Source organism: Contarinia nasturtii, unplaced genomic scaffold (genome assembly GCF_009176525.2).
Source record: "Contarinia nasturtii isolate CC-2019 unplaced genomic scaffold, AAFC_CNas_1.1 Cnas_scaffold_1371, whole genome shotgun sequence".
Classification (NCBI taxonomy): Eukaryota; Metazoa; Arthropoda; class Insecta; order Diptera; family Cecidomyiidae; genus Contarinia; species Contarinia nasturtii.
In genome coordinates, this window is record NW_022198708.1 from 1,531,397 (window position 1) to 1,548,680 (window position 17,284).

General features: G+C 33.9%; 4 protein-coding genes across 6 annotated transcripts; 3 read left to right on the forward strand and 1 right to left on the reverse strand.

Moving 5' to 3' along the window:
* The first annotated feature begins 1,920 nt into the window (after positions 1-1,920).
* LOC116345831 (UDP-glucose 6-dehydrogenase) lies at positions 1,921-8,305 on the forward strand. Of its 3 annotated transcripts, none has more exons than XM_031775534.1 (7): positions 1,921-2,074; positions 4,599-4,934; positions 6,475-6,763; positions 6,831-7,042; positions 7,108-7,395; positions 7,460-7,774; positions 7,876-8,305. In XM_031775534.1, exons 2-7 carry the CDS (start codon positions 4,776-4,778, stop codon positions 8,047-8,049), a joined length of 1,437 nt encoding a protein of 478 aa, XP_031631394.1. In that variant the 5' UTR covers positions 1,921-2,074; positions 4,599-4,775; the 3' UTR covers positions 8,050-8,305. The 3 variants fall into 3 exon arrangements, with proteins under 3 accessions (XP_031631394.1, XP_031631395.1, XP_031631393.1); XM_031775535.1 differs by lacking the exon at positions 1,921-2,074 and adding an exon at positions 2,301-2,602; XM_031775533.1 differs by lacking the exon at positions 1,921-2,074 and adding an exon at positions 2,631-3,391.
* Positions 8,306-8,511: 206 nt separating this feature from the next.
* LOC116345659 (cilia- and flagella-associated protein 52) lies at positions 8,512-11,618 on the forward strand. The gene is made up of 12 exons (XM_031775228.1): positions 8,512-8,597; positions 8,686-8,833; positions 8,910-9,018; positions 9,162-9,262; positions 9,328-9,431; positions 9,503-9,906; positions 9,977-10,146; positions 10,219-10,448; positions 10,518-10,734; positions 10,819-11,056; positions 11,124-11,267; positions 11,344-11,618. Exons 1-12 carry the CDS (start codon positions 8,531-8,533, stop codon positions 11,572-11,574), a joined length of 2,163 nt encoding a protein of 720 aa, XP_031631088.1. The 5' UTR covers positions 8,512-8,530; the 3' UTR covers positions 11,575-11,618.
* On the reverse strand, positions 11,588-13,769 carry LOC116345660 (putative serine protease K12H4.7). Its single transcript, XM_031775229.1, has 6 exons — positions 13,537-13,769; positions 13,207-13,388; positions 12,905-13,140; positions 12,631-12,766; positions 12,242-12,549; positions 11,588-12,162 (listed from the first exon to the last, which is right to left on the reverse strand). Exons 1-6 carry the CDS (start codon positions 13,741-13,743, stop codon positions 11,732-11,734), a joined length of 1,500 nt encoding a protein of 499 aa, XP_031631089.1. The 5' UTR covers positions 13,744-13,769; the 3' UTR covers positions 11,588-11,731.
* A 140-nt stretch (positions 13,770-13,909) lies between these two features.
* On the forward strand, positions 13,910-16,769 carry LOC116345625 (origin recognition complex subunit 5). Its single transcript, XM_031775116.1, has 3 exons — positions 13,910-15,710; positions 15,782-15,985; positions 16,070-16,769. The coding sequence occupies exons 1-3, from the start codon at positions 14,799-14,801 to the stop codon at positions 16,352-16,354; spliced, it is 1,401 nt and encodes a 466-aa protein (XP_031630976.1). The 5' UTR covers positions 13,910-14,798; the 3' UTR covers positions 16,355-16,769.
* The last annotated feature ends 515 nt before the right edge of the window (positions 16,770-17,284 follow it).

A 17,284-nucleotide genomic window follows, 5' to 3' on the forward strand; every position in this document is an offset into this window, starting at 1 on the left:
GAATAAACGTATATATACAACCATTATTGTGTATTGTATGGATGAGTCCAAGCAAAATGGAGCGTAATCATAAAAAGAGAAAAAAAAATAACGATTCAAAGCCTGCGGAAAAAAGAAAGCTAAAAAAATTATTAACAAAACAATATTGATAATTATGAATGGAAGAGAATCTAGCGTTTAGTTTACATTTAAAAAAAAAGAAGGAAAAATGTAATCGACAGATTTTTAATAATATTTTAGTTTATTAATAAACAAAAAAATGATATACAAAATAAAAATAAAGCAACAAAAAACAATGGTATAGTTATTGTTTTCATTTTGGATTTTGTTTAAGTGAAAAATAACGTCAAACGCATGATGAATGGGAATAAACACGTTTTTTGAACGGAACACTTTTTTCAGCCAGCTATATAGTCACATGTCAATATTGATTCAATTTGATTTATGAATTATTCAGCGATTTACTGGGATAAAAGAAACGAATTGCATCAGGCTTTCTGTTACTCTACACAATGAACACAGTTCATTGAACTATTAAATTTGTTGATATTAGCTATTATTTTCTCAATTTGTAGAAATTTCTGATTTTTATACAATTCTCTTTTGCGGAGTCGAATGTATAAAACATTGGCTGACTAGATGGCCGGCCAATTTTGGACGATTTGACTGTGTATATGTAAATTTTTCGACAAAATAAAACGTTTGTAGTCGATTGTTCCCAAATAGCCTACTGTGACGATTTAAACATTTCTATGAATGCCGCAATCAATTTTGATAAAGTTGATTGAGCTGATTGATCAGCCCAGCTGACACGAATTCGCCAGCTTATTGGTATATTTCAATTTTGTAACAAGAACCATTTGTTCCTTCAACGTGGTAGAGTTCTATTTTTGGTATTTTAGATGTCTATATCAGTGACCGGTTCGCGCATATTTCTATGCTTGCCTAAATACGCTAGGTAGCATAGATATGCCAAGCATAGCCGCAAACGCAACCGACGCATCGCCGTTCACTCTATATGAACAATACACATGTTCGTTTATGCAGACGACCGTGCGCATACAATATAGCTCGAATCGAATGGCGACGGGTGCGTTGCGGCTTACGTCTCCGCTATGCTTAGCATAGCTATCAGGCATAGAAATATGCGCGAACCGGTCACTGGTCTATATTTGCCGTACGCTACGGCCCGTAGCACGTTGAAAGAGCAAATTGTTGTTGTCACAAAATCGAAATGTGGCTGGCTAATTCGTGTCAGCTGGGCTCAATATATTTTCTGATTTTCATCAAATATAGTCGAATTAATTCATATATGCTTGAGCATTTTTGGAATTTTAAATTTCTATACTGAAACACTTGGTAATTGTTGAAAAAATACATCAGCAACTATTTTGCTATTCACTACAGCATCATGTAAGTTGGTCCTATCATGAAGAGAAAAGCAATCTTAGAAGTTTTATGGGTCATTATGAATGAGTGGAAACTAAACTTAAATATTCCCTTTCAATTGAAATCTCACTATTTCCTCTTAAAAATATATTTTAAACATATTCTCTTTTTTTGTATTTTTCCGTGAATGGAAATTTCTTTCGTTTCTAATGTTATGAATAATAAAGTAAAGATAATCACGTGATGTTTTCTCATGTAAAAAATAATAGATCGACTTGGTGTCAGGAAATATCATAGTCAATCTTGAAGACATTTTTAGTCAGATGATAATTTTACGTTCTTCACTTATATCAACGAGAAATAAAATAAAAACGAATAAAAGAAAATATAATATTTAAACATATTCCGGCTCCGATATGCATTGCATGAGACATAGATACGTATTGATTTTGTTAGATGGCACCTGTGATGCACCACTGTAGTATTTTGTACATTTGTGCAAATGAAGTTCATTGTCAACTGTCAAAAATTATGTGCATTGTTTACTAGTCGAAAAAACATTTTTTTTTGTGTTAGAATATATATATTTTTTTACACATTCAGTTTGGGATTTAACGTGTAAATGCTACTATGTGAAAATATTTGGAAATCACACGGAACATTTCCGCCGAATTATAAGTCAAATGTAAATTAATTGCATTTATTTTCATGTACACATTTTATTTGATCGATTGAGATAGATGAATGAATATAAAATTGTTGAAATAAATTCTGAATTTATGACATAAATTATGAACTGTGTAAGATTACGATTTCGGATTGATTATGTCATTGGTGAAATTTATTATCAGTATATATGAATAAAGTTTGTGTGTGCAATAAAATGGCTATTGAAAAATCTTTTCGAAAAAATGAGCTCAAAATATCATTTGGTTAATCAGTTCGGTTAAAATCGTTTTCAATTTAACAAATGCAGATGATACATTTTCCAGTGTAGCTTATCTTCTAATTTTATCAATCTCTTCCGACAATGAATTTCCTTTCTGCCAATGACCAGTTGATGTGACAATAGAATTCGACTGGAACGGCTACATTTATTTTTCGTTTAAAAATTAGAAGCAAAACTAAAACCAATTCAATGTGCCAGACATTTAGTTCCGTTAGATAAGCAGTAGTGAAACGGTTGTAATATGATAAAAAAACGTATTTAATTGTGAGTATGAGTTATATGTGGAAGACCCTTGATTATCCTCATCATATTGCATTTGGCGAGAATAAAATGTTGGAACAAATCAACATATGGCACTTGAACGAGCTTCCCTTGCAAGATGCATTTCAATTAAAACATTCAACTAAACATATAGCACGCAAAAATTATTCATAAAAAATGTGTGCGAGAGAGAGAAAAAAGTGTGTATACTATAGCATACGTACTTCGGACGAGAGATATGAAACAAAAATGTGTGTAGTGTGAAAGAGTGCACGCATACACGTTTCCCATTTCAACACACATGTTCTGATTGAAGCTAGTTGAAAAACAGAAGCATTTATGCGCAAAGCCATACCAACAACAACAACAACAACAACACCAATGTAAAAAGAAGCATTGAGCGTTTGCGAATAGAGAAGAATATACGTAAATAGAACACAGAGAGCCGCCGCCGCCGACGACGACGACGACAGCAAGAGCTACGCTAACAAAGAGAACAATCCAATACATGCATGTATATCCGTTCTTGCTATTTCTTCATACATATAAAAAAAAAACTACAAACATCAAAAGCAAAACTCATTCGGCACAGCGTTATAGTGTTCATTTACATTTTAGCAGCCAAGCGGCTAGTTTTGTGGAAGCATTTTTTGTTATTGTTGATTTCATTTTTTTTGATTTCACTTCATTTCGTTGGCATTGTAAAAAGTTTAATTTTTTGCATTTATTTGATTTTTTTTTCTTCGTTGCGGTTCGGCATATTTCTTTCATACTTTCGGCGAGATTGTGCACGTGAGTGTTGCTTTGGTGAAAATACTTGTCTCTAATATTCACTGTAAATCAATAATGAAAATTTGTTTAGTAAAACGATTGCATTGATAGTAGGCTAAGAAAGTAAACTATGCATTGGTTTTGGTTTAACCACAAATTATACATTTCTTGGAATAGTTGGAGGACGGTCGTGACTCAGATCACATAATTAATATGCAGTCGTTGAGCGGTCATCAACTTAATATTATCAAAGAGTGAAACCAAACGATTAGAAAGAGTGGTCAACGATAATAGCGGCTGTCTTTGCTCGTTCTCGGGTGATTAGCCAAGACTTCTTGTGAAAACTGAAGACAATTAGTGTCAATGATTCTTGCAAAACCTGACAAACAACTCGAATTCCTTTTTTTTTATTTCGTAGTCCCTTTTTTATTGTTGTAACCATCGTCATCGATGAAATAAATCTTTGGAGTTACAGTATGCGGTCTACACTATATTGCTATTTGCCATTTAAAAATGAGCTCATAAAGTATAAGGCAAATTGGAAAAGAGTCGACACAAATACATGGGCAATGAGTGTGTTTCCATGGCTATTTTTGCGGATTTGTTTTTGTTTATCGAGTACAGTGAATGAATATTATTGTTGAAAACTATGTTGTGTCTTGCAAATGTTGATTTAAATCATGAACAATAGAGAGAATGCTTGGGGGTAGACATCTATGAATTTAAATTTAATTTTGCGTTTACTACGATTTTGGCGATTCATGTGATTTCTGCTCTGCAACTTCGAAATTCTCAACACCGCAATGATTAAATTTAAAATATTTTTGACAAATATCTGCAATATAGATATTTGATAAACTGTTAATTTGAATCAAATTATTCAATAATAATTTATGTTTTATGTCGTTATGAGTCGATTATGTTTGGAGTCACTATATATAGAGCATAGGCAATTGTATTCAATTTTGAAAATATTCACATTTGAAATTGACAGGAGAATCGTGAATTTTATGAGATTTAAATACCACGATTTCTATGATTTTTAAGAATTCAAAATTCACATGTCCATCCCCCGGAGAGCATGTAACTAATTCAGTATAGAATATATTGGATGTGACATTCGGTCGTGCCTATTATTTAGTTTACATGACATTTACTGCAAGCACGACCCATACCCATTATTCGTTCTGGTAATTAATCAATTCTCATGTTGTTTGTTTCTCTTCAGGTTGTTTTAATGGAATTTAAATCGTAACGGCCAATTGACAACGAGCTAAATTGTAAAACAATATACTGATAAGGCACACATAGCGGTGCAAAGAGAGAAGCAAACAAAACAAAAATAAATCATTGAACAGCGAATTGCGAAGGCACGAGTTCATGCAAATAGTGTGATACAATCAGAATGGTAATTTCAAAAATTTGTTGCATTGGCGCTGGATACGTTGGCGGTCCAACATGCAGTGTTATCGCATTGAAATGCCCGAACATTCGAGTAACAGTTGTCGATCTTAGTGTCGAACGTATATCTCAATGGAATTCAGATAGATTGCCCATTTACGAGGTGAGTAACTTTTCAAAGCTCTCTTGACAGTCTCTTTGTAAATTAAATTGAAGTGAGTTTTTTTCTGTTAAAGTAAGTCGAGTTAAAACTTTCTTTTTGAAAATCATTTACAAATGACGCTTTCGCCATCCTGCGGTCACGTTTGTTTTTTTTCGTTTTATTCCCTTGGACTTTTCATTTGAGGCAAACTTTAAATTATCATGAAATTTCTATTTCAAATTTCAATCTGGGGTTCAATAAGACTTCAATCAATTTCAGTTGATTTAAATGAAATTGGATTACTTGAGGCGATTGATTTACGGCTAATTATAATTCCAAGTACATTTTTAACAAAACATTTCATTTAACACTGTGTTGATCGAATGCATCCGGTTTCAATTACTCGCTATCATATCAAGTTCTTTTCATTCTCATCACCAGTGAGACGAAAAAAAAAAAACAAAATACTGCGAGTGTTTATCTAAGCAAATCAGCTGAATGTAAGAGGTGCAAATATTTGATTAGAATTAGAGCCGCATAAATAATTATTTGAGTGCGTCATTTTCTTAATTGAAAAATCGGTTTCAAACTTTTTACTTGAAATTGAATTCAATACAAATAAAACCGTTGGAATTCTTCTCAATCAACTTTGGATTATATCATTTGTTAATTATTCAAAAATGACGTGTTTGAATGAATCATGAATGAATTCAATAAAATTATAGGTGGAAAGCAACTTGCATCGCATAATATGAGCCCATCCATGATTTGAAAATCAATTAACCCTCTACTGCTCCATTGATCGATTGAGATAAATACTGTATTTGTAAAATAAGCTAATTTTTCAAATGATCTTAACACCACTGTCGAAACATTTTAATCTCAAAAATACAAAATAGAAGTTTACTTTAGATTACCATTTGTAGCTGTCACAAAACCTAAGTGACAGTTTTGGAAAAAAAATGAAAAAAAAAATCATCTCTGGACGGTCTTATGGTATAGAGGGTGTTAGTATCGAAAAAGAGAAACATTTACACGCTTGTTTCTCAACAAATTTACAGTTATAAATATTTGACTAACCTATGAATATGATAATTATGTTCAGCACGTGGTTCATTATCGTTATAATCGTACGATGACTTTGATTTAGCACATCTTCTTACCGAGTGAAAAAAAAACATTCACATCATGATCGGCCTTTGAACGACACGCGACTTATATAATTTTAACATGTCTTTCATAAAGTATGTACTTCGAAATTAAACAAGTGTGTGTGTAAACATCAACAAAGAGAGATTTATTTCAAAACATCAAAAATGTTGTTGTTAAATCGGATGTTATTTTTCAATGATGTTGTAACAGGTGTATTTGAAACTGATAAAACTGAATTAATTAAACAAAAAAGTAAACAAACAAAAGAAACAATGAAAAGAGTACTTTTTATTTTAACGGCAACGTCACATAATCATCAAAATAGATGAATTGTATGAAGAAAAAAAAACGAACAAAATTTAATCACGTTTTTTTTCTCTTCTTTCTATCGATATTCTCCTCCAATTAGCCTGGTTTGTATGATGTCGTCAAAAAGTGCCGAAACAAGAATCTCTTCTTTTCAAATGATATTGAAACTGCCATTGACGAAGCTGAATTGATTTTCATATCGGTGAATACGCCAACGAAAACATTTGGCAATGGGCGCGGACGTGCTGCCGATTTGAAGTATGTCGAAAGTGCGGCCAGAATGATTGCCAAAGTGGCACGCAACAATAAAATTGTGGTTGAAAAGAGTACGGTGCCGGTAAGAGCTGCCGAAAGTATAATGCACATTTTGGGTGCAAATCAAAAAATGGGTAAGCGAATATCGAACACTTGTTCTCATTGGCAATTTACTAAATAAAATCACATTCTGAATTGCAGACGTTAAGTATGAAATCTTATCGAATCCAGAGTTTTTGGCAGAAGGCACTGCCATTGTAGATTTATTGAACGCCGATCGTATATTAATTGGTGGCGAATGTACCGAAAGTGGCATGAAGGCCATTGAAGAACTGTCGTGGGTTTATCAGCATTGGATAGCGAAAGAGAAAATTCTAACAACGAATACATGGAGTTCGGAACTCTCAAAATTGGTAAATTGTTGTGTAAATATTTTGTTAACAAACCAATAAAAAACTATATTTTTATAAAACAATAGGCGGCGAATGCATTTTTGGCACAACGAATCTCAAGCATCAACTCGTTATCGGCTGTATGTGAAGCAACTGGTGCCGATGTTACTGAGGTGGCCAAAGCCGTTGGTCTTGATTCGCGAATTGGCTCAAAATTTTTGCAAGCGTCCATTGGTTTCGGTGGAAGTTGCTTTCAAAAAGACATTCTCAATTTAGTTTATATATGCGAAGGTTTGAATTTACCTGAAGTGGCTGCGTATTGGCAACAGGTGATCGACATGAATGAATATCAAAAAATGAGATTTTCACAAAAGGTAAGTAATAATAAACAAATACACAAACGATTGGTTAAACATTTTTCTAATTGTGACATTTCAGATTATCGAGTGCTTATTCAATACGGTGTCGGATAAACGGATCACAATATTTGGTTTTGCATTTAAAAAGAATACAGGAGATACACGTGAAACGCCGGCTATAACTGTTTGTAAGACTCTATTGGAAGAAGGTGCCAAATTGAATATTTACGATCCGAAAGTTGATCATCTACAAATTCTCGAAGACTTGACGCATCCGAGTGTAACGGATAGTCCAGAATATGTACGAAAAGCCATCACCATATTCGACAATGCTTATGATGCGGTCAAAGATACATACGCAATCGTTTTATGTACCGAATGGGATGAATTTGTTGTGAGTATACGTCATTGGTATACTTTTTTTTATAAAACGACATGTTTTTTATTTCGCTCTCTCTCTCTCTCTCTCTCTCTCTCTCTCTACTTGTCACATAGGAACTGGATTACAGAACCATTTACAGTAAGATGATGAAACCGGCATACATTTTCGATGGACGAAAGATATTAAAACACAAAGAACTGCAAGAGATAGGCTTTCATGTTCAGACCATAGGCAAGAAGTTGAATCGAACCGGTTTACTGAGGTCATGGGCTGCTTCACAGCAATAACATCGAATCAACTTTAATAAATAAAAAAAAAAAATTAAAAACAAAAAATTCCACATCATTTTCAAAGTATTACCGTTCAAATCAAGTTTGCATTGATTTAATATAGCAATAAGAAATGTGAAAAAAGAATAGCACTGCGTTTATCAGTCGATTTATATCATTAGCGCTTAGATAATTCACGGAATTAATTATAAATGGAGAAATTGTTCAAATACATTGTTATATCAAATTTCTGATCACCATCAAATGAATTGAATTGAAGCTTATCGTTTATTTTTAAGAATTACAATATATTTCCATTCGACATAAACATAAAAACAAAACGTTTTTCATTTAATGTTATGAACTACGAAACAAATATTATTTAGCGTCATAGCAACCGAAACGAATGAGTAGGTATTTTATTTATTCAATATGGTCGAACTGTAGCTCATGGTTTCAGTTCAGTTGTTTGGTAATGGATCAGTTATACGCTTGGAAAATGATTGATTCAGATTTTCCCGATAAAATCGAAGAACTTGAGCACATTGCAATATTTGGTTTTGATGGTTTGTTTACTTGATTAGTTTTCTTCGTGTTCTTTTTAACGCTCGAGTTTGTTTTGAAATTTATCTTAAATCATTTTTATATATTTAGGCACCAAACCAAGTGGACTGAAATTACATCAAAATCATTTGATTTTTCCGCTCGGCAGCAAGATCTCCATTATTAATGTTGAAACAAATAAACAGGAATTTTTATGCGGTCACACGAACACTGTGTCAGCGATTGCCGTTTCCAAATGGTGATTAAATGCTTGAAATTAAATACACTCTGTTACACTATTTCATGGTATTAAATGAAATATCGATGTTTTCTAGTGGGCGATATATCGGATCGGGACAGATAAATGAGAGTGGAAGTCGTGCGTATGTGATTATATGGGATTGGACAAATCGGCAGGAAATCAGCCGATATCAATTACATAAGGCAAGCAACAAAAAAAAACTATTGATATTTCAACTCACTTCCCATAGTTTTGGTCGGTCATTTGGTCGTTCTCTCTATTTATAAGAAATTTACATAAAAAAATGAAAAAACATTTGAATTTCCTGTGCCCATCATGATTTCAGGATCAAATTCATTCATTGTGTTTTTCATCTGACGGAGAACATTTGATAAGTTTGGGTGGTGTCGATGATGGTCGATTGGTTGTTTGGAACATTGAAAAAAGGTTTGTTTCCCCAATGAGATGGCATTAATTTAATAGTAGTCAACATCTGACAATTTCATTTAAAGAATGGCTATTTGCGGTGCGTTAGCAAAAAATGAGGTCACCGGATTGGCACGCTCATTGTGCGCTTCGCATAAATTGGATAACATATTTTTAACATGTGGCGAACGTAAGTTTTTTTTTATATTTGACGAATGGTATTGAGTGAAATAAAATGGAATTTGTTTAAAAAAAAACTAGAACATCTTCGAATCTGGCACATAAATACGGATAGTAAAAAGCTCAATGTGCTTAACGCAAGTCTTGGTAAAATACGCCGAAATTTCACATCAATGATAGTAAGCAGCGATGATTCAACGGTTTACGTTGGCACCATGAGCGGTGATGTGGTGAAGCTGAGACTGAATTGTCGTCAAAATGAATTCAACAAACCAACACTAATCGGTGCGTATGGACGTCACAATCCAAGAAAATCGCCGGGAAAAGACTGCGAAAAATACATGAATGGTGTACGTGACTTGATTTATGTCAATAATGAACGACAATTGTTGATTGGCGCCGGCGATGGAACCATTGAATTGGTCGAAGAACGTAACATATTTATCAAAGACTATCCAATGCCCACATGGCCTATGTTCAAGGCGGTAAGTTTTAAAGTTTTTTTTTTATATGATGACTACTTTGGACTGAATTCATTCTACACTTACACTACAGTTGAAACGAAAAAAAGTCAACGGATGCGTAACTTCGCTGCAATACAGCAATCAAACAATTTATATTGGAACAGATTCATGCGAAATCTATACCCTTGACTATCAGACATTTATATTGAAACTACAAATTACTTGTAACAGCTGCATTGTTAATGACATTGCATTTCCACAGTAAGACTAGAATAATATTTTTTCCAATAAAGTTCTAACACACATATATTTGTTCAATTGTATGTTTTGCAGTAATTTTTCATCAGTTTTTGCAACAGCAAGTTATCAATCGGTTCGAGTGTGGTCATTAACGAAAAAGCAAGAACTTTTACGTATTGTTGTGCCAAACTTTTTGGCGGCCGCTGTTATTTTCTCATTCGATGGTCAAAGCATTGTAACAGCATGGAATGACGGCGTCATCAGAGCATTCACACCACTCACCGGAAAATTGATTTATGCAATATCGAATGCGCACAATAAAGGTGAGCACCGGTCATTTTAAATGATCGAAAATCGAATTGAATCTTTTTTTAAATAAACATTGTCTGCAGGTTGTTCAGCGTTAACGATATCAAGTTGCGATAATTTGCTTGTGTCTGGCGGTAATGAAGGCCAAATTCGAATATGGAGAATTGCAGCGGCCCAACAAAATCTTGTAACGGTTCTAAAGGAACATACAGCACCAATCGCATCATTGCAATTCAATTGTTTTGACCGTGAAATCGTGTCGAGCTCAAGCGATGGAACATGTATTATTTGGGACATAACGTATATATACCATCAATTTTCGGAACACAACCATTCAAAAATGCATTAATTTTTTGTCACATTTTTTTATTGGATTTTATTTAGGCGTATGACCCGAAAACATGTTCTTAGCGCAAATACACAGTTCACTTGTGCTGAATTCTTTCCATCTGGCGTTCAAGTATTGGCCACAGGAACCGATCGAAAAATCAGCTATTGGGAGGTGTTTGATGGCAGTCTGGTGCGTCACGTTGAAGGTAGTTCGACAGGTTGCGTCAATTGGCTGTCGATTAATTCATCGGGCGAAATGTTCGTGACGGGCGGTGTTGATCAAATTATCAAGGTGACTTTCTTGATGATGGTGATTTTAAACATTGTGGAAATGAAATAGAAAAATCTCTCCATTTCAGTTATGGGATTATCAAACCGCTTTGCAGATGTGTGCAGGCATGGCACATGCGGCAAGTATTGTTTGTTGTCGATTCAGTCCATGTGGAAAATTCATCGTTTCAGGCAGTGAAGATGGTGCCGTTATTATCTGGAAAATACCAGAGGTAAAACGAACATTACATTCCTTTAGGTTATTTTTAAGATTTGTGTTTTTTTTTTTCTTCATTAATAAATTTGTAGAAATATTGGCCAAAACCTAATGCTGATCCATTGAATATATCATCAATTGAGAGTGTGAAGAAAAAATTCTCGAAATATGAAAAACGACCGGAACATATAAAACAACAAGTACAATTGGATCGTTCGAAAAAAGATCTACAAATCTTCGAATGTCCTCCAATTAAATCCGATGCACAAACAGCGAAAAGTATCAAGTCAACGCCGTCTTCGAAAGGCTCCAAGAAAAATTAAGAAACACTTTCAATAACATTTTAATTGTGTATTTATTTATAAAAAAAGGCAAACATGATTTAGTCTTTTCGTTTCAATTTCTGAATAAAGTGAACAGTATTTGGCATCACAAATTAGGTAAACGATTGTTTTTATACAGTGAGATTTCAAATTTTTGTTAAATATCTGATTCGCTATCATCAGCAATTAACGTGTGCAAGAATTCACGAATCTTATCGCGTGCCTGCTTGAGTTGTGGAATATCCGTATCCTTTGGCTCGTACATATTGGCACAATGAGCAGTGCCTTCGATATAAATTGTTGGCTTTGATGAATCATCAGATTCGGTTAGTCCCAATGCATGCCAAGGATCTATAGAACCATGCACATAAATGACGTTGGTTGTGTTCGGTTTCAGTCCCAAATAAAATTTATTTGTCTTATTTATTGAATTGAAGAGATAATCGGCGTCAAAGTCATGACCATAGATATCTGTACATTGTTTCACAAAGAATACAAGGGGGAAACGATCACCGAAAATTCGGTCCTTCTTATCGGATGTTTGATAAAATCCGAATTCATTGCACGTCTGGTAAGTCCATTGAATACCTTATTAGAAATTGAACAAAAATAAAATTGAATTCAATACATTCACAATTTCGTGTTGTATTCGATTGTTGATTCCTACCTCCGTTAGCTTCATCGCTATCCCATGATGTGTTCTGCATCAATTTAATCATTTTGTCATACTTGTAGTCGAGACACGTTTGATTACTTTGCTGGAGAAGCAAAGTATTAACTGCAGCCAAGCGGTCGATTTGAGCTCCAATCGAAGTATTGACCATCAAACCACATATGTCATCAATGGTAATTTTTGCATGCGGACTATTGTCTTTATTGTATTGCACTACACCAGCAAAATTGGAGGCGAGACTCTCAAAGAAATTCGATATATCCATTATGTTATCGGCTGATTCTTCGATTGAGTCACAAAGCCTAAAATAGTTTATCCATGGATATTTTTTATTTTAAATGGAAAATGAATAAAAACATATTCGATAATATCATGATATTTACTTGAATTTTGTGTTGAGACTTCGTTGGCCGATCATGTGACGCAATAAGATCTCAACTTGTTCAATAGATTTTTGTACGGCAGTTACGCACGCCTCCGAATATGTTGACAATGAACTCTTTACAACGTCATAGTATTCTGGAAATGTAAAAATCACAATGAAACTTAGTAAACTATTGCTTATGATATCTCATTTGATTCGATGTGACATTATTTGTATGGGCGTATATTTTCAGATAATTCTGAAATTCATTTTCAGATGATTCAAATGATTACCGAAAAAATCAGCTTTGGCAAGTAACGGTCCACTTGTGCTGACCGAACCATATACAAGATTTGGATATTTTTCACGAAGCCATGCGGCCAGAGAACCCGGATAACTTCCGCCAAATGCAATCCATTTCACATCCTTATCAAACTTATATTCGGCATTTTTGGCTTCAATGAATCCAGCCAAATCGGCCAACGCTTGTTCTGATGATAGATACTTTAGGCTTTCAATCGATAAATCTCTACGTAAAAATGCAACATAAAATAAATCATTTTGGAATAAATTTGAAATTGATTGTGTGATTTACTTGGTTGGTCGACTTTTTCCGTAGAATCGGTGTTCCAATTGAAAACAGAGAGCATTCATTTCACGGGCATAATGTATCCACGCACCTTGGACCATCCAAATTGGTTCAGCTTCGCCTTCACCGCCTATCATCAAAAATACTGGCCCTCCCTTTTTGTAAAATGTATCGTTCGTAAAATAACGCTGGACAGACAAAGACATGAATAATATACGTTAAAATTCATTTGTTTTATCCTAGATTTTATCAATTTAAACCAATCGGTTGTAATCTCAATGCTGTTTTTTGTCATTGAAAATTTGTCATTTTGCTCACAATAATTGTGCGTCATACCTGTTTCCAAAGTCCATTGTTGTTTGGTGAAAAATGATCGAGTTTTTGGTCGAACCACTGATCGGGCGGAAGTTGCTCGCGCGGTACATTCTTAAATGGTGCAATTAAATTACCACCGCTTCGATGCCCTTTCGAAAATACACGCCATCCGTACGCATTTTCTAGCAATGCTAGAAAAATGAACAGAACACAAATTTTGATCGCCATGACTATGTAACTTCAATTCAATTGATAGAGGTTATGAATGAAGTGCATAACAAAACAAAATAAAGCCTTTTCAAATACACAACATAGTCGCTGTCTTACCATATGTGAATTTGTTTGAATGTAGAAAAAAAATTACAAAATAATAGAATCTGATGTTATCTTATCTATCTATATTGTCAGTGAACGAAAATAATATAAATTGAAAGTTGCATTCGAACATTTAAAATGAATAAACTTAAACTGTTTGTTATGAGTGAAAGACTATGCATCGTGAGATTGAAAGTGTCTGAAAGTTTGCCAGACTGGGCATTGAAAAGTGAATCATTTTACAGCATTACTCGCACCACTGACGAAATCTCAATCGTGATCGACCAAAAATACGTTCCCTGTGATGCCAAAATCATAAGCGATGGACCTTGGCAGGCATTGAAAGTGGAAGGTCCACTTGAATTTAGTTTGGTCGGAGTATTGGCCAGTCTGACAGCCCCTCTCGCCACAGCGGAAATTAGCATTTTTGCTATCTCTACGTATGACACGGACTACTTATTGATCAAAGAATCATGTTTCCAAAAAGCATTGGCCGTGTTGACAGATGAAGGATTATTCATAGAAGAATGATTTTCATCTCATCTCTAGATCGAACACAACTCGAATCAACGTATTTTTTTTCACTTTCAAAATTTGATAAGAATCGTTTTATTCCAAAATTGGTAAAAATAGAAAATGTCCATCATTATCACAATGAAAAAATAAAATACAAACGGATCGTCTTCGATAGGCCCTTCAACAATTCGAATAAAGTGAGGTTATGCACCTCTTCTTTTTTCTGCCAAATGTCAATGGTTATGTTTTCATTGTATTTTAAGCGCGAAGAATTGACAACTGTTGCAATTTGGTTTTGAAAGGTGTTAACCCAAACAAACAATTCTGCGGTGTAGAAACGTAGTAAAAAAAAGTGAAACTGTCACAAATCCGAACATCCAATCGTAAAGTTTAAAACAATAGCTGAAGTGCCAAACGTATTGTGAAAGTGAGCGAAAAATAACTGAACAAATATGGAACAATTATTAGAGACATTTCCCGGTCGTGGTTCATATTTTAAAGATCTGTTTCGTTTATTTGGCAATGAATCGCATAGCTTTCCATCGTCGGTGTTAATTGATGGGGCATCGGGCACCGGAAAAACTTCGGCTTTGTTAAATTTTTTGGAACAATCAAGCATTTCATACGCTTATATTGATTGCATCGAATGTTACACATCAAAAATGTTCTTTGAGGCCATCGTAAACAAACTTTACGGCCACGAATTGACGCCAAATAACAACTTCGAAAACTATGCGAATTGCGATAGTGCTGAGGATTTAATGGACGTACTGAATGCAATGGATCCGAATAAACAGTATGTGATCGTTTTAAAGAATTTTGATCGTTTGCATGAAATCGAAGCAAACATTTTACCAATTATGATGCGACTCAATCAATTTGTGCCGGTTCTTAACATGTCTTGCATTCTAATCGCATCACAAACACCATTGAATTACATCGGAAAGCAAGGTTTGGTGCCAACAATGACCATTCATTGTGATCAATATGGTAAAGATGATCTACTGAAAATTCTATCCAAACAAAATGATCGTTTGCGCAGAACAATGATGGATATTGTAAATGAAGGCACCGAAGATAAGGACAAACGAAATCAACGTCTCCAAATTCTGGAAAAATTGGATGAACGGTTTTTCATTGGATATTTTAGCTCATTTCTTGACACATTCTTTTCAATCTGTCGAAATGCCAAAGAACTTGTATATTTGAGCAATGCCAACTTTCCAATTTACTGTAAGCCGGTCATTGATGAGGAGATTCGACCCACGGAATTGCGTAAATTGTGGAAAAACATGGAGCTTCCATTCAAAATGGCCATGAACACCATTTATTGTCGAGTTGAACAGAAGAATACATTGAAAATTGTAAGTATGATGAGAAGATTATTTGTTATTTTTGTTCTATTTTAACAAATATCTTATTTTTATTCGATCAGAGCAAAGAAAATGATCATAATGGAGCGGCGTTGTCATCGACCAAAGTTGAAGTCCAAAAGTTGGAATTGCCACACTACACCAAATTTTTACTGATTGCAGCATATTTGGCCAGTCACAACGATGCAAAAATTGATAAACGCCTTTTTGTTAAGAATCATGGCAAACAAAAGAAACGACTACAAAATATTCGGTCGAAAGCAGTGGTATGTTTTGTCGCAAATCTATGAGACTTTCTGCAAAAATCGTTCGAAGAGATAAATATAGTAATGAATTTGTGTATTTTTTAGGTTTCGGAAAAGTTTTCAACTCAAATTGGCCCAAAATCATTCAACATCGATCGTCTTTTGGCCATATTTTACGCGATCAATGATACAAAGGTGTCGCTAACATCCGATTTACTCGTGCAAATATCCAATTTGGTGCGTTTGAAGTATTTGACATTTGTTTCGGGTGAAAATAACATTGTGGATGGATCGGCCCGACTTCAGTGCAACGTTACTTTGAACTTTATCTCGATGGTTGGCAAACATGTTGGATTCAACGTTCGCCAATACCTTTATGATTTCATGTGAAATGTAAAAATAACTATTTTGCTTAATGTTGTTATGGTCAAGCTATAGTTCGTTCTATCAGTTTAGTTGTTTAGCGAAGTGAATTATAAGGATCTCCATTATAAATGTTCAAACCAATAAAAAAGGAATTTTTGTGCAGTCATACAAACACTGTGACTTCTATTTCGAAATAAGAAGTTTATTTATTGCTAGATTCAACTGTCTAACGGAATGCCGGAACATTTAATGAAAACTCGAACATTTTGCCGGTAAAGCGTTCGTTTGTGAAAAAGTATTTTCGGGAAATGTTTCGGCATTCATCTAACGGAATCTCAGAATAAAAAAATAAAATAAAACAAACGACTCGATTAATTCAATTAAACATTTATTTTGTTGCTTTAAAATACATACATGCATTTCATCTTAAACAATATTTATAAAAAAATCTTCAAAGTGAAACGTTTTCAATTTCTTTATTACAATTTCTTTTAATATGTTGTCCGTTTCATTTTAATACTAAAAATTTGCCTGATGGAACGCATTTAATATTTGTTTAATCTTCATTTTTCTGTTAGTTTTATTCATTAATCGTCACATTAATTCAACATTAAAAAAATATATAAAACATTTTAAGTTAAATTTAAAGTGTTGTAAATAATTCAGAAAATTTCAGAATTTCGCTTAATAAAAGGTGAGAATGAAAAATATTTTGAGTCGATTTATCGATACTTTGAATAGCAATTGTTTTGAAAATTCATGGCCTGCCCATTTAGCTGCTTTGATTTTATGTTGCGATTTGAATTTTTTTTCTTTTAAATTTCAAAATTTGACAAGAAAATCGTTTCTTTAAATTATGGCAGAAATCGTGACTTTTTTGTGAATAATTTTTTGTCTTGTTGAAAGATTTCAAAAATACAATTTCAAAGACTCATGAGATTTAATTCATTTGGA

Coding starts and splice junctions, on each gene's coding strand:
- LOC116345625 (XM_031775116.1), top strand. CDS start 14,799: ATGGAACAATTATTAGAGACATTTCCCGGTCGTGGTTCATATTTTAAA. Junction 15,711..15,781: donor AGAAGAATACATTGAAAATT/GTAAGTATGATG, acceptor TTATTCGATCAG/AGCAAAGAAAATGATCATAA. Junction 15,986..16,069: donor ATATTCGGTCGAAAGCAGTG/GTATGTTTTGTC, acceptor TGTATTTTTTAG/GTTTCGGAAAAGTTTTCAAC.
- LOC116345659 (XM_031775228.1), top strand. CDS start 8,531: ATGATTGATTCAGATTTTCCCGATAAAATCGAAGAACTTGAGCACATT. Junction 9,019..9,161: donor GCCGATATCAATTACATAAG/GCAAGCAACAAA, acceptor TCATGATTTCAG/GATCAAATTCATTCATTGTG. Junction 9,263..9,327: donor GTTTGGAACATTGAAAAAAG/GTTTGTTTCCCC, acceptor TTTCATTTAAAG/AATGGCTATTTGCGGTGCGT.
- LOC116345831 (XM_031775534.1), top strand. CDS start 4,776: ATGGTAATTTCAAAAATTTGTTGCATTGGCGCTGGATACGTTGGCGGT. Junction 7,043..7,107: donor GTTCGGAACTCTCAAAATTG/GTAAATTGTTGT, acceptor ATAAAACAATAG/GCGGCGAATGCATTTTTGGC. Junction 7,775..7,875: donor CCGAATGGGATGAATTTGTT/GTGAGTATACGT, acceptor CTTGTCACATAG/GAACTGGATTACAGAACCAT.
- LOC116345660 (XM_031775229.1), bottom strand. CDS start 13,743: ATGGCGATCAAAATTTGTGTTCTGTTCATTTTTCTAGCATTGCTAGAA. Junction 12,767..12,904: donor TGCCAAAGCTGATTTTTTCG/GTAATCATTTGA, acceptor TTACATTTCCAG/AATACTATGACGTTGTAAAG. Junction 12,163..12,241: donor TAGCGATGAAGCTAACGGAG/GTAGGAATCAAC, acceptor ATTTCTAATAAG/GTATTCAATGGACTTACCAG.